The sequence below is a fragment of the Lontra canadensis genome, unplaced genomic scaffold, assembly GCF_010015895.1.
Source record: "Lontra canadensis isolate GAN:19392208 unplaced genomic scaffold, GSC_riverotter_1.0 scaffold92, whole genome shotgun sequence".
Classification (NCBI taxonomy): Eukaryota; Metazoa; Chordata; class Mammalia; order Carnivora; family Mustelidae; genus Lontra; species Lontra canadensis.
Window position 1 is genome coordinate 7,840,479 of NW_022631086.1, and position 13,112 is coordinate 7,853,590.

Consider the following 13,112-nt stretch of genomic DNA (forward strand, 5'->3'; position numbering starts at 1 on the left):
GGCCCAGCATCCTCTCTGCACTGATAACATGGTACACTCACTCTTCTTGTCTTGCTCCCTTCTTTGTGATGACAGATAAAAAACCAGAGTGACCCCTCTTCTCTATTTGGAGGTAAAAAGAAGTTGGGGGGATTCTGTGGGCAAATATATTCTTGTTTTCTTTTTTAAACATTGTTCATCTTTCTTCAATGTTGAGGAAATAGAAACCCATTTCTCAAGAATTACAGGTAATAATCACTTCCACGTTTTCTCACACGATAGTGTTTTTCTTGAGCCTAGTTTTCTAATGTTCTTGGTCTCATCTTTAATTATCCTGAAGAAGTTGGAATGCTCCAGAAAGACAAGATGGGAAGGGAGCGGGGCTGTGGGGGTGGGGGATGCGGACAAAGAGGGTGTGCGTCCTGGAAAGCCAAGCGCGGAGCCTCACCCATTGCCGGTTGGTCCACAGCCTCGGAGTCGGTGTATGTGGTCTCCCTGCAGTCCATGAACTCACAGGGGCAGAGTCAGCCTGTCTACAGGGCTGCCCTAACGAAACGGAAGATTTCAGGTATGTTTCCAAGGATGAACCTGCTCACGTCCTGGTCTGTGTGGATGCCGTGTTGTTTCCAAATGATGTTGCGTAAGTGGCGAATCACTTGGATGTCACTGAGTGTGAAGGAAACCACGGGACCGGCTTGGTCATATTTCGGACACGAGCATGTTTCATTTATACTCAGAGATAAGCGTGTTCGTCCGAGGAAGTATATTTCTCTGTGTATTTTGAATGGCTTCCCTGTGTGACAGATTTGCCGCTGTAGGACCTGCCAAGCATTTGGTCCAATTACAGTCACAGTCTAACCCACACATCAGTTGTCCTTGGTGGCACACCATGAACAGAGAGAAATGAGAGTCCGTGTGGAGGGGCCAGTGAGCAAGATCTGCCCTCATACTTAATTTTAGCCCAAATCTCCTAAACATAGCATTGAGAAGAGTGAGAGAAGTGTGGTAGAGGCTTACTCACAGTCTGACCATTGTTCATTTACCGAGGGATGTTTTTCCCTACATCTATTCACAGATTTTTAAAATATTACATCTTAATAAATTACACATACCTATTCTGGGTCCTGCACCTTAATTTAAAGAGGCAACCTGCAGCATGGTTATTTTCAGGAATTCATAATTTATTTGTGATTACAATTTTATATGACAGACCAGATACTAAATTATGTATATTTCTATATTATCGTTTTTGTTTATGATTATAATTGCTTACGTTGTGTGATGGAAATCTCAAATACATGATGCTGCGTTTTTATTTTTCAGTATTTACTGCTATAGAAAAAGTGTCCACATTGTTTTTTAACAAGCTATTTCTACCTTCCCTTACCTGTAGAAAAGTCACATCCTTTTGAAACATGGTCCCTGAAAGGTGAAAAGAAAAAAAAAAATAAAACCCCCAAGAGACTAAAAGCAAAATTGAAGCCTGTAAGTCCTCATTTTGGGTAGAGATTGAACAGAAGCTATAGGCTTCGTGGGTATGATGTATTCTCTTGGAGATTGGCAAACCGAACTCTACTTTATGTCTGAATGTAACTTTTAATCTGTCTTGCTGGAACCACATTTTCTAAAATGGGAGGACATTGAACCCAATGTGATTTGTGCATTTGTTTGAACCAGAATTTCATTTCATTGCCATGATCGCTAAGGAAATGCTCTGGCTTGACCTTTTTTTCCCCCAAAACTTTTGCTTCCTGTAAATTTTGTATTATTTCCCAGAAACTTACAGTATGTGTTAAGAAAACACTGAGTTATTTGGAGTATTTTGGACCAAGGCAAAGCATCCCTTTGCACTGTTCTTTAGGTCAGCTGGATTGGGGAACTTTTCAAGTAAACTGCCCATTTATTAGACTGTGGGTAAGAACAAGAATGGAGATTTTGGTTGTTCTACATTGACCGAGCAAACAATTGCTTAGCTTTCATTTTATCTACATCAAGTGTAAGCAATTTAAAAATTATATAACATGAATAATGAACTCTGGGGGCCAGAGGACTCAAGGCAGATCCTCTTGTAGAGATAACCTCTAACGTGTCCTGTTGTCATTTCAGAAGAGGATGAACTAGATGTGCCTGAAGACATCAATGTCCGGGTCATGTCATCCCAATCGGTGCTTGTAGCGTGGGTGGATCCTGTTTTGGAAAAACAGAAGAAAGTTGTTGCATCAAGGTACTTTCCCTTATTTATTTGTCTTTAAGTATGAGAGATGTGAGTTTCTGGTCCTTAAGAGACATGTGTTTATTTGCATGACCTTATCTTCTGACATGTGAGTGCTGGCCTCTCTGGTAGCTGGGTGGTAGACTGTTCTATGACAATCTAGCTAGTCTCGGGTGCCGTCACACATTTTCCTCAGATCAGATATGACCAGGGCCTTGTGTGTAACGCACACAGCAGGACCTCACTTCTCACTTGTTCAGAGTTTTGTCTTGTGTCTGGAAATTCCCTAGATTCCGTTTTCTTTCTTTGCCCCATGTGGGTTTTGCTTTGCCTCATTGTGATCTATTTGTGAGCAGAGGATGTGACCCCATTTTAGAAGGAGTCTTACCTTTCCTCCTGTTATCCAGGAAGGGTGACAGCAGGAAGGATTTTTATGTAGAGAAGGGGACATTTGTCGAATGCCTTGCACACCGTAGTTCTTCATTCTTCAGACACTGAATTGCCTTATATCTAGCTCATTTGTACATAGCAGAAGGCACTGTTTTGTCTCATAATGATATTATGATAATATTAGATATTATAATAGCTCATGATATTATTCTGTTCAGATTTTTATACTGATTTGCAATATCAGTAGAAGAAAAACCAATCATAAGATTAAAGTAATCTTTGTGTTTAAAAAACATTGGTGGGCACCATTCCTTGTTAGTGGTAGATTAATATAAACATCAAAATTTTATTGTTAAACTACTGAATAGTTTATATTACCAAGAAAAAGCCAAGATTTCTATATATTAACTTTTAGGACCCTATATATTAACTTTTGAACATATCTACAACCAAGAAAAGTGAACATCCTTTAAAAAAATGAATGGAATATAATTCTGAGATTATATATGTATTTTATGTATATATTTTTATATTTTTATTATATATATTTATTCTTTATACACACACACACCATTATTTGTATTATATACAGTTTTTGTTACTGTCTGTTAGTAAAGAAAAAGAAAAAGACATCTGCTTCATTTGAAAGAAAGTGAGAAAGCTCATAGTGATTCTCTTCCATTTTGTTCCTGATTACCACTGGACTTTGATTCCCAGTATCTTGATCAAAATGATAAAGGGCCTGAGTTTTCTTAGCAAGACTCTTGTATTAATTGGTGGGCTGTGTTTGCAACTGAAGTCTTATCTTGACTTATTAAATATCACCTTGTTAATGCTTCAGATGCTTCCTACTGCCAAGTGGCTGCAAAGAACATTTCTTGGCAAAGGAATACAATAAATGAAGTTTGCAGCTCTTTGAGGATGCTGAGGAGGATGTCTTCTGTCTGGGATCATTACTACCACGTTTGTTCCTAGCATTTCTCTCCCTGATAATCACACAGTAGAGTTCCTTCTGTAAGCTCCTCTATCCTGCTCTGTTTATTACACACTTTTGCTCCTTCTCATGGTAATAATTCTACTCAAAACCACATGTTGCCTTTCCTCATGAACCTATAGAAAACATGCCTGCTTTGGCATGAAGTGGATCTTCTTGTCTGTCTTTTCTGGAGAACCAAGATACCTTAGGCCAGTTTCAGTTCTTAATATTGCTTTTTTCACACCACATGCCTGCACACACATACACACACACATCCCTCAGAAGGTACCTGCTTGGTCAAACCTGTCCCTCTTCTGTCCCTTCCCTTCTTTATCTCTGAGCTGTATGACACTAAGCTCCATCTTTCCTGGCTGACTTTAGACACCTTTCCTGGAACTTAACAGTAAATTCTTTGACTTAATAACATAGTAAAAAATGTAGGTTTTTCTCCTCTTTAATTTCTCTCCTTACCTCCCAAAGTCATTACTTATAGGGAAGGAAGAATAGCAAGGAACCTAGCGTTCAGTTGCAGAGAACTGGTCAACTGGTTGCCTTGTTTCCTTATAGACAGTACACTGTGCGCTATCGAGAAAAGGGGGAATTGGCAAGGTGGGACCACAAGCAGACCTCCAACAGACGCGTGTTGGTTGAGAACCTGATTCCAGACACCATGTATGAATTTGCAGTCCGTATTTCACAGGGTGAAAGAGATGGCAAATGGAGTACATCTGTCTTCCAGAGAACACCAGAATCTGGTCTGTATTTAAATGGTCTGTATTAAATGTGTATTAAAATGGATCTTCCATTTGGGAATTGCCCTGAAAATAAGATTTAAAGATAATTTAAGAAACCAATGGTGATAAAGGCCAGCAGAGGCATTTTTAAAAAAGTAAGATTAACTCTAAATCTGGGATGTGTTTCTAGGTACCAAGGCAAAGAAGTTCGGGCATTGTTGCCCACGTTTATCCTCCACTGGCCGTCTTCATTAGCATGTTATCCTGACATGTGGAGCATAGTACATCCCAGAATAGAGCATAATTACAAATCACCACTGGATCTGTGCATGCCCCTGGGTAATGCATGGAGGGCAGGGAGGGTAGGGAGAATCTTCTTCCCTGAGGCTGAGCTTGCGTTTGATTCTGGGGGAGAATTGTACTTGGTATCAATCATTTTCTTTTAAATGATGTCTTTACAAGTTTTATTAAAAAGAAGTTCGAACTGGATTTTAATCTTCTTTATATATTTCAAGATTCAGCAATGAGAGATATTCTGAATTTCTAAAAGCATATGTCTGAACTCACTGCATGAGTCAGTAGCACTGACATAACCGCTATATTGCACAAAGAGTAATACAGAGTGGAGTTTTCTGTCATGTATATTAACAATGAACATAGTAGTGCTGCCCTGAAAAATCTGTCTGCAGGAACCATATGTCACTTACTTTTAAAATATCCACAAGAGCATTTTTAAACCTTAGATCCTTGTCCCTTTGTAGCTCCTACAACAGCTCCTGAAAACTTAAATGTCTGGCCAGTCAACGGCAAGCCTACCGCCGTCACTGTAGCTTGGGACGCACTGCCTGAGACCGAGGGGAAAGTGAAAGGTAGGAACCTCATTATTTAAGGTATCGAGTGCACACACAAGAGACATACTCCAAATAGAGATGTGTACATTGACTCTGATCAGCACCAGCTCTAATAGCAGGTTTGGTGACTGGGAGAGCAATAGGGAAGCAACATATATGTATGGGGCGCTAACCCAATGAACAAGGGTATTTCATGTCAGGTTCTCATTGTCAGTAGGATCCAGGTCCGCATGAAGATGACTTTTCATCTTCCATATCCACAGCGATTTCAGTGCTGCTATCAGGAGGGGTATTTTTAATTGTATGGGTGTGACATCATAACCTTTACCCATACAAATGACCGCCTTGTGTTTCATTCTGTGGATCTTCTCGTTGTACCAATAAGATCATGGAATGTGGGAGTAAGTAGAAACCCTGTGGGACCACAGATGTCTTGAATGAGACCATAGATATTTAATGGGTTTGAAAAAAAAGTAATAAAAATTAAATAAAAATGGATTTTTTCCTATTTGTCAAACTTTTTAATTAAATTTTTTTTGGTTCAGGAAAAATATGACTTTAAAACAGAAAAAAAATTACCAAAGACAAAACCAAATTAAAATAGAATAAAATATTCACAGCTAAATTTAAAAATAATCTCTTGAGAGTATGAAATAAAAACACAAATTACTTCTTTTTGGTGTAAAAACATTCAAGAACCTTTCAGAAGTCTTTTCAGAGACATTTGAGAAGGCTGTATGGTGGTTTTCCCCTGACATCGCATATACAGATGTGCCTTACAGGTACATTATACTATTGATTTTGGAAGACAACTTACATCTATGTCCAAAAACTATGAAAGGTTTGTGTAAGGTTAAAGAAATTGAGAAAATTATCTACAAACCTCTTTTGAGAATTTCTTAATTGAAAAGCTGAAATGTTCTCTTATATTCAACTTTCAAAGATATCTCAGTTATCTTTGAGGACCTGTAAAGATGGAACAATGGAAGTTAAGGGAGGCACATGTAGGGGAGTAGTTTCTAAACTTAATGCTTTCTCATTTGCTTGGAGATTTTAAAGAATATATTGTACTATTCTTGCTCATATTTTTCCCAATGGAATAAATGAGAAGCAAATGAAGAGAAGAAATATTTAGTTAGCCCTTTAAATCATCCTTTTTATGACAGTTTGTCATGATGCTGGCAAGGATTCTGAAAATTGCATAAAGACATTTTTGGCTGATGACTTTCATTAGTTATAAAAAAGTCAATTGTTGCTCCTTTCATGACTTTATTATCATGCTACTTATTTGCTTTCTTTCCCTCTCCCACATCTTAGTTTATATTTATAGCTCTCTGGCGAATGAACCTCCTTGGTAGTCAATCAAATATTTTCAAAAATAGTAACAGCTACTGAGTTTTTGTGTCCAAAAGAACTCATGTATCTTAACTCTGCTCAGGCAGTTTTCACAAAGGAGTGATGGTGGGACTGAAAATTCATAATTACACTGGGGAATTATATGTATGACAAATATAAAACACAATAGAAGAATATAGTTTGACATGGTTACATTTTTTCCAGATTGAATTGAATTCATAAAAAAACCTGCATTACCAAATTTTATAGACAGTGGGTTCTTTTAATTTTTACTTTTGACCACCACAAATGACTAGTTTGTTCATTTTCAAAGAGAAAAGAATGTGGGTTTTTTTTTTTTTTCAGACAAATGCTGCAAAGACATTTTTGGTTGAAGTTTTTAGGTTAATGTACTTTTTAAAGATTAGATCTCAGGGAAGAGAAAAGGTCTTCTGTGCTTCTCTAGATATGACAAAGATAGTATGACAGTTACTTGGTTTTTCTGTGATTCAGATGATTTTTTGTGGTTAGCTCCTACTCACATTAATTTGACAAGTTTTGTAAGTCTTGAGTACATTGAGAGGAAAAGAGGCATGACAGTTTTTAGTCAAGGGTGGAAATTCTGCTTCAAAATATAGCTTCTTTATGGCACAGCATTTCCATAGAAGCCATACAACTATATTAGTTCCTTGGACTGAATTTGCTCTGATTTTCAAAGTTCAAGTGCATTACATGTTCATAAATATCAGTGATTGGAGATGGAAACATTAGACATCACATAAATCTATGAACTGGGAACTTTTCCTTACAGTTTTAAATACTGTGAAATATCCTTACCTAGGTATACTGAGTCAGGAATGTAATTCCTACAAAAGGGAAATTATACTCCATATATGGGATTAATGCACAAATAGCCCAGATTAATATACCGAGACTCCTAGAGGTCTTGGTAGCTCTTCCGATTCAGTTCTGACCATTGTCATTTAAATCTTCCACGGGTTCTTCTACTCAGGATATATTAATGCTGACATAGTAAATTAGTAAATAAACACAATGAAGAAAAACTCCAATGCAGTGTAAGTAGATTTGGTCGTTGTGTGAAGACTGGCCTCCTGGGTTCCATATGTTTAATTTGCCGAAAATAGAAATCTGCCCGAGAATTCACTCCGTGGCCTTGTCTCGTAGCCTGAATGGATGTTAGTTCACCGTCCATTGTGTCTTTACGCTCCAGCTGCCGACTTGGCGTGCATTGCTACAGTATTAATTTTAGTAATGCACGTTCTAATTCATCCTGCCCATACAGTCTGTCTGCTGGACACAGGACTGTTTTCAGTTTCCTCCTTCCAACCGTCTGCCAAATCATTTCAGAATACATTCTTTCATACGCCCCGGCTCTCAAACCATTTGGAGCAAAGTCCCTCACCTATCCTGGAGAGACTACTTCTGCCCTAGTGGATGGTCTGCAGCCTGGGGAACGCTATCTTTTCAAAATCCGGGCCGCAAACAGGAGAGGACTGGGGCCTCACTCCAAAGCCTTCATTGTCGCTATGCCAACAAGTAAGCATTGTGTGTTTGTGGCTCTTTCTCTGTCTCTCTTCATTACTGCTAATTGTGGTGTCTTACTTTGAATCATGCTCGTTGATTTAGAACTGCTTTGTTGACGATTTTGGGGGCTACATTTGCTTGTTGATTTCTAAAATATTTTTGTTGTCCCTTGGGAAATTGGTCTCCCCGGAGACTAAAAGATTATTGATTTCTAGTCATATGAATGACTGTTACAATATTCCAATAACATGAATGTATTAATTATGTGATTGATCTTATATCACTGTGTAATTTGGGGCTTATAATGACAGGGAAATAACATTTTTACAGATGTAATGTGACATTTTTAATTATTAGCTTTCTTCAATTTCTAGATAGTGCTTAAGATTTTTAGTTTATATTCCATTATTTTGGAGTGCAGCTCTAGTCAGGATAATTTAAATTACCTCGTAATCTGATCACTATCAAAATGGAGGTTAATAAAATCCCAAATTGGAGTGAGGTGTTTTTAGACTGTATTTTCCATTTCTTTTAATTTAATTTTATTTTTTCAGTGATCCAAGATTCATTGTTTATGTACCACACCCAGTTCTCCATGCATTCCATGACCTCCTTAATACCCACCACCAGGCTCACCCATCCCCCCATTCCCCTCCCTTCCAAAACTCTCAATTTGTCTCTCAGAGTCCACAGTCTCTCATGGTTCCTAGACTGTGTTTTCTTTTCTGCCTCCCCATATTTACACCAGATGTTGGTAGCTGTCTCCTGCGTGGTGTGTTGTGAGGATTCACAGTATAGTGCAATATTAAACAGTTCTGTGGTGGAAAAATTGGAATAGATGTGGTTTGCTCCCTCTGGGTCCCCCATTGCCATATAAATTCTCCCTGCTCCTGCAGCATCCCTTCCTGCATTCAACCCTGCTCTCAGGAAAGAGTAAATTGTAGGGCACCTGTAATAAAATGTTTTGCCTACCCCGGGAGTCTTTTGAGTTCAGGCCTTATTATAATGTATCCATTATTAAAGGGATTTTAAGTAAGAAGGAGAAAACAAATACAGACATGTTAGGGGGAATAGGGAACTCTTTGCAATGCCTTAAAAATTACAGATTTGTTGCTTACCTGTCACCAGCAAATCACACACAACACATCCCCATTTAGTTTTGAGTATAGATCTTCAACACTTTTTACCAGGCTTATGTGTGTTTCTTCCCTACATCACTAAGAGTGGCTATAATATATCTGTAGTATCCTCACAGTTTTATTAAGAAAATCCTACACAAGATTTTGCATTCACAAAATCAATAGATTACTTTAAAGTACTCCTTTCAAAATTTCTGCAAATAATAAGCTGCAACATAATGATTCAATTTATGGAAATTTAATATACATTTTCTGGGACTATATCATTACTTAAAGTAAAAGAGATCTTTAAAAGATATTGCCATAATTTGGAAAATGTGTTCAATGTCTAAAGAATGAGAAGTTATTAATTATAATGACTAATTATAAATGCCTCCACACTGCCATCTGAAATACTCACCTGATGTTTCTCAGCTTTCAATTTTTTTGACGGCAGAATCTTTAAAATCTATTTATAGCCGGTTCTGGCAAGTCGGATGTGCAGCAGAAGACCCATGCTGAAGATGACTGGAAATCTGAAAAGCCAGAGACTTCTCCCAAAGTTCCTGCTTCCACAAAACACACTCATTTGCCTGTTTCCCCCCGAGGCAGAAACGTCAAGAACCCTCTTCTTGACTTAAAGAACAAAATATTGGCTAATGGTGGGGTGCCCAGAAGACCCCAGCTGCACCCGAAGAGGACTGAAGTTTTGGATCTTCAGTCGACAGAAATCACTGATGAGGAGGAGCTGGATTCCCAAGGGGACCCACCAACGTTGCCCTCAGAGACCCAAGAGTGGAAGCCACAGCAGAGGCCACCAAGTAGATCTGTCCCCCCAGTCCTTGCTCTTGGGAGGACCCCAGTGGGAGTGCAGACCCCAGTGTTGCCCCGAAAGGAAGGCGCAGACCGGGGTGGCTCCTCTCTGCCTTCCCATCCTCATCCAGGGACGTCCTCATCTGCACGCCACACACCCATTGAGGGTAGCCCTCGCCGCCCTTCAGGGGGGCCCTCCACCCATCTGCCCCCCAGCTCTACTGACAATGATTCAGTGGGCCAAGAGGAGGACGAGCCAGCCACCGGCTCCCGGGACCCAAAGGACGGGGCCTCCTCCCAGCGGCTGCCTCCTAAGAGCACCACCGCCCAGGCTAGGCCCGCCCTGTGGCCCAGCCGCCAGGCCACCTCGAGCGCCCTGCGGGACAGAGGCCCTGGGCACCACAGCACAAAACCAGCATTGCCGGCGCGGAAAGCACCCCATTTTGGGGGTAGGGAGGAAAATTCGGGTGCCTCAGTCTCATCCTCGAAATTTTCTCCACCCCAGGAAGGATCATCTCGGCTGCTGCCCACGGAACCACACCCCGGGACCCCACTGTCCAGGGGCTGGAAGGATGGTCAGGACACCCCAGCCTCCAAGTCCAGTGTGCCATCACAGTCCAAGTCTTCCTTGTCTTCTGGTCTCTCCTCAAGGACACAGGTCTCTGAGCGAGAGGATGACTCTGATGGGGATGGTGACAATGATACAGAAGATAGAGGTAGGCAGGCTGAAGCCACGGCCCCGACGTCTAGGGCCCGGCTACCCGCAGGTTCGCCTGTCTCTGGACATTTCAGTTTGTTCAGAAACAAGCCCTTTGCTGCCCATACAAGATATCCAAGCCGGGCTGGCAGCGGCCGAGGACCCCGGTTGCATCCCTCCAGCTCCCCGCCGTCCACCGTGTCGCCCCGAGTCCACTCGAGGGTGAATTCTCACCCAGCTTCGGACCACAGGCAGGGCTTGGGCATCCATGGAGACGGTGCAGAGAGCGAAGCGGAGGACGAGAAGCCACTTCCTGCCACCGTGGTAAACGACCACGTGTCTTCCTCCTCCAGGGAGCCTGCCTCCCTGGGCGTGGACCACCTAAGAAAAGGCCCGCAGAGAGGGGCGAGCCTTCAGCGGAAGGAGCCCCCGGCGGAGAACCCCAAATTCGCCGGGACTGAGGCAGGTGCGCATCCTCAGGGCAAATCCCTGGCCTCCAAGGCGCTGGACGTCCAACAGAGCACAGAAGTGGCTGTGGAGGGCGGCTACCCCAAGGCGCAGCTGGCCCCCGCTCGGCGGCCCGCGACTCGGTCCCAGCACCACCCGGGGCCGGGCGTGCCCAGAAGGACGGCGCCCGGCCAGGGGCTGGGTGCCGGGGCCGCCGCTCCGGAAGGGCAGCCTTCTCCCGCGGTCTCCGTGTCGCAGCCGCAGCCCCGCGGCCCCCCGAGCAAGGAAGCGGGGCATCCGCTGTCCAAACCCAAGCCCGAGCTGCCGCAGGCTGGGCGTCCCCACCCCGCGGCGCCCTCCTTCCCGGACCCCTACGCGGCCAGAGGCAGTCAGACCCCCCACAGGGCAAGCTCCCGAGGGGTGCTTCCCACGTCGCCCCACCATCGGGACGAGGATTCCGAGGGCAGATCTGGCGGAAACCACCACGACAGCACAGAAGCAGAGGCCCGAGCCGCCCGGGCGCCCGCACACCCGGCCCGGGCCAGGGACCCCATCCAGTCCCTTCCCAAACCCCGCCAGCTGGAGGCTCACGCAGGAGGCACGGGCGACAGTCACCTCCGCAGACCCCCAAGCTCCCCGCTGAGGCCTGGCAGCCCCCGCCACTACCCCCATGCCCGCCCCAGGGTCCCGGGCCGAGTGGGGCCCCAGGCTGTGGGGAACAAGGACCGCGCTCCCCAGGCCGCGCCGTCCAAAAGGGAGCCCCTCACTTCTAAGTCTCAGCAGTCGGTCTCGGCAGAGGAGGAGGGTGAAGACGCGATGTTTTTTAAAGGAGGAAAGGACGAGGACCCTCTCTCCTCCTCTGTTCCAAAGTGGCCCTCCTCCTCCAGTCCCAGGGCCAGCAAATACTTGGACGGGAACATCGCTAAGGACAAGATGGACCCTGCCATTGTGCTCTCACTCCCCAGGGTGGGCTCCCCGCAGGACGAGAACGACACTCCTGTGAAGCGTCCTCCTCCTCCCCCGCCAGGAAGCTCCCCGAGAGCCTCGCACCTCGCGCCCAGACCCCCCCACCGCAGCCCTTCCACCCCGAGCCCCACCACGGGCACCCCGGCCCGGGAGCCGTACACCACCCGCGCCCCTCCGGTGTATTCTTCCACCACCCCTATGCTCTCCTTGCGCCAGCGCATGATGAACGCGAGATTCCGGAACCCCTTCTCGCGCCAGCCGGCGAGATCCCCTGCCAGACAAGGTAATTCGTTTTTAACTTAACGTTCTCTTTGGGGTCCTCAAAAGGGTTCCTAGCAATTCTTGAGAGTCTCTTATTTGATATTACTGAGTCTCTGCTCCGTCCAAGCACTGTGTTAAGAGCTTTACAGATGTAACTGATTTCATCCTCTTAACTGCCTCTTGTGTTGTGTCTCCTGGTTTTCAGATGAGTGACTAGGGGCCCAGGGATCTGCGTGGTTCCCCGAGGTCAGACAGTTCTGAGGGCTGAGCTGCAGTTCCCATTCCAGACGTGCTAATTCCCCATGCCTCTGCCATGCCTCTATCACATACTACCTCTTTACATTCCCCAACATGTGCTCTTAATCTGTGAAAATGCTTCACAGTCATGATGCCAGACGAGGTTCCTGTATTTTGGGTTATTTTTAGCTGCTCACCTGCCAGGGTATATTTAACAAATCCATAGAAAGGAATTAGGTAACTGTGTAGGCTGGATCTTGTTCTTGTTGATTGTGCGTATAAAACTCTCAGCATACCCTGGGACAAACTCAATGTCTTGTGTGTGAATTGTTTAGATATTGCAATCGGTGAATGTTATTTAAAACCTCCAGAAAATGCATGTTAAAGACGATTGTCATACGGAGGATTAAGAGGCAGATGTGTGACTTACATTGAGGACACCATGTAGACAGCTCTGAATTGGAGTCTGGACATGGACCCAGGGCAGGATCTAGGGTGTTTAGTCCATGTCTGCATTCAGTTTAGTGACACCTTGCGCTCTCCTTGCATGG

At 43.8% G+C, this 13,112-nt stretch overlaps 1 protein-coding gene across 4 annotated transcripts in view; it reads left to right on the forward strand.

The window, feature by feature from the left end:
- The window catches only part of FNDC1 (fibronectin type III domain containing 1), a 104,329-nt gene that overhangs the window by 51,773 nt on the left and 39,444 nt on the right, over positions 1-13,112 (forward strand). For 2 of the 4 annotated variants that reach the window (XM_032836480.1, XM_032836483.1), the window contains 6 exons: positions 449-547; positions 2,086-2,203; positions 4,125-4,312; positions 5,053-5,160; positions 7,846-8,034; positions 9,620-12,346. In XM_032836480.1, the coding sequence (XP_032692371.1) occupies positions 449-547; positions 2,086-2,203; positions 4,125-4,312; positions 5,053-5,160; positions 7,846-8,034; positions 9,620-12,346 (3,429 nt within the window). The remainder of the gene's footprint in view (positions 1-448; positions 548-2,085; positions 2,204-4,124; positions 4,313-5,052; positions 5,161-7,845; positions 8,035-9,619; positions 12,347-13,112) is intronic. The other 2 variants (XM_032836482.1, XM_032836481.1) reach the window with 2 other exon arrangements.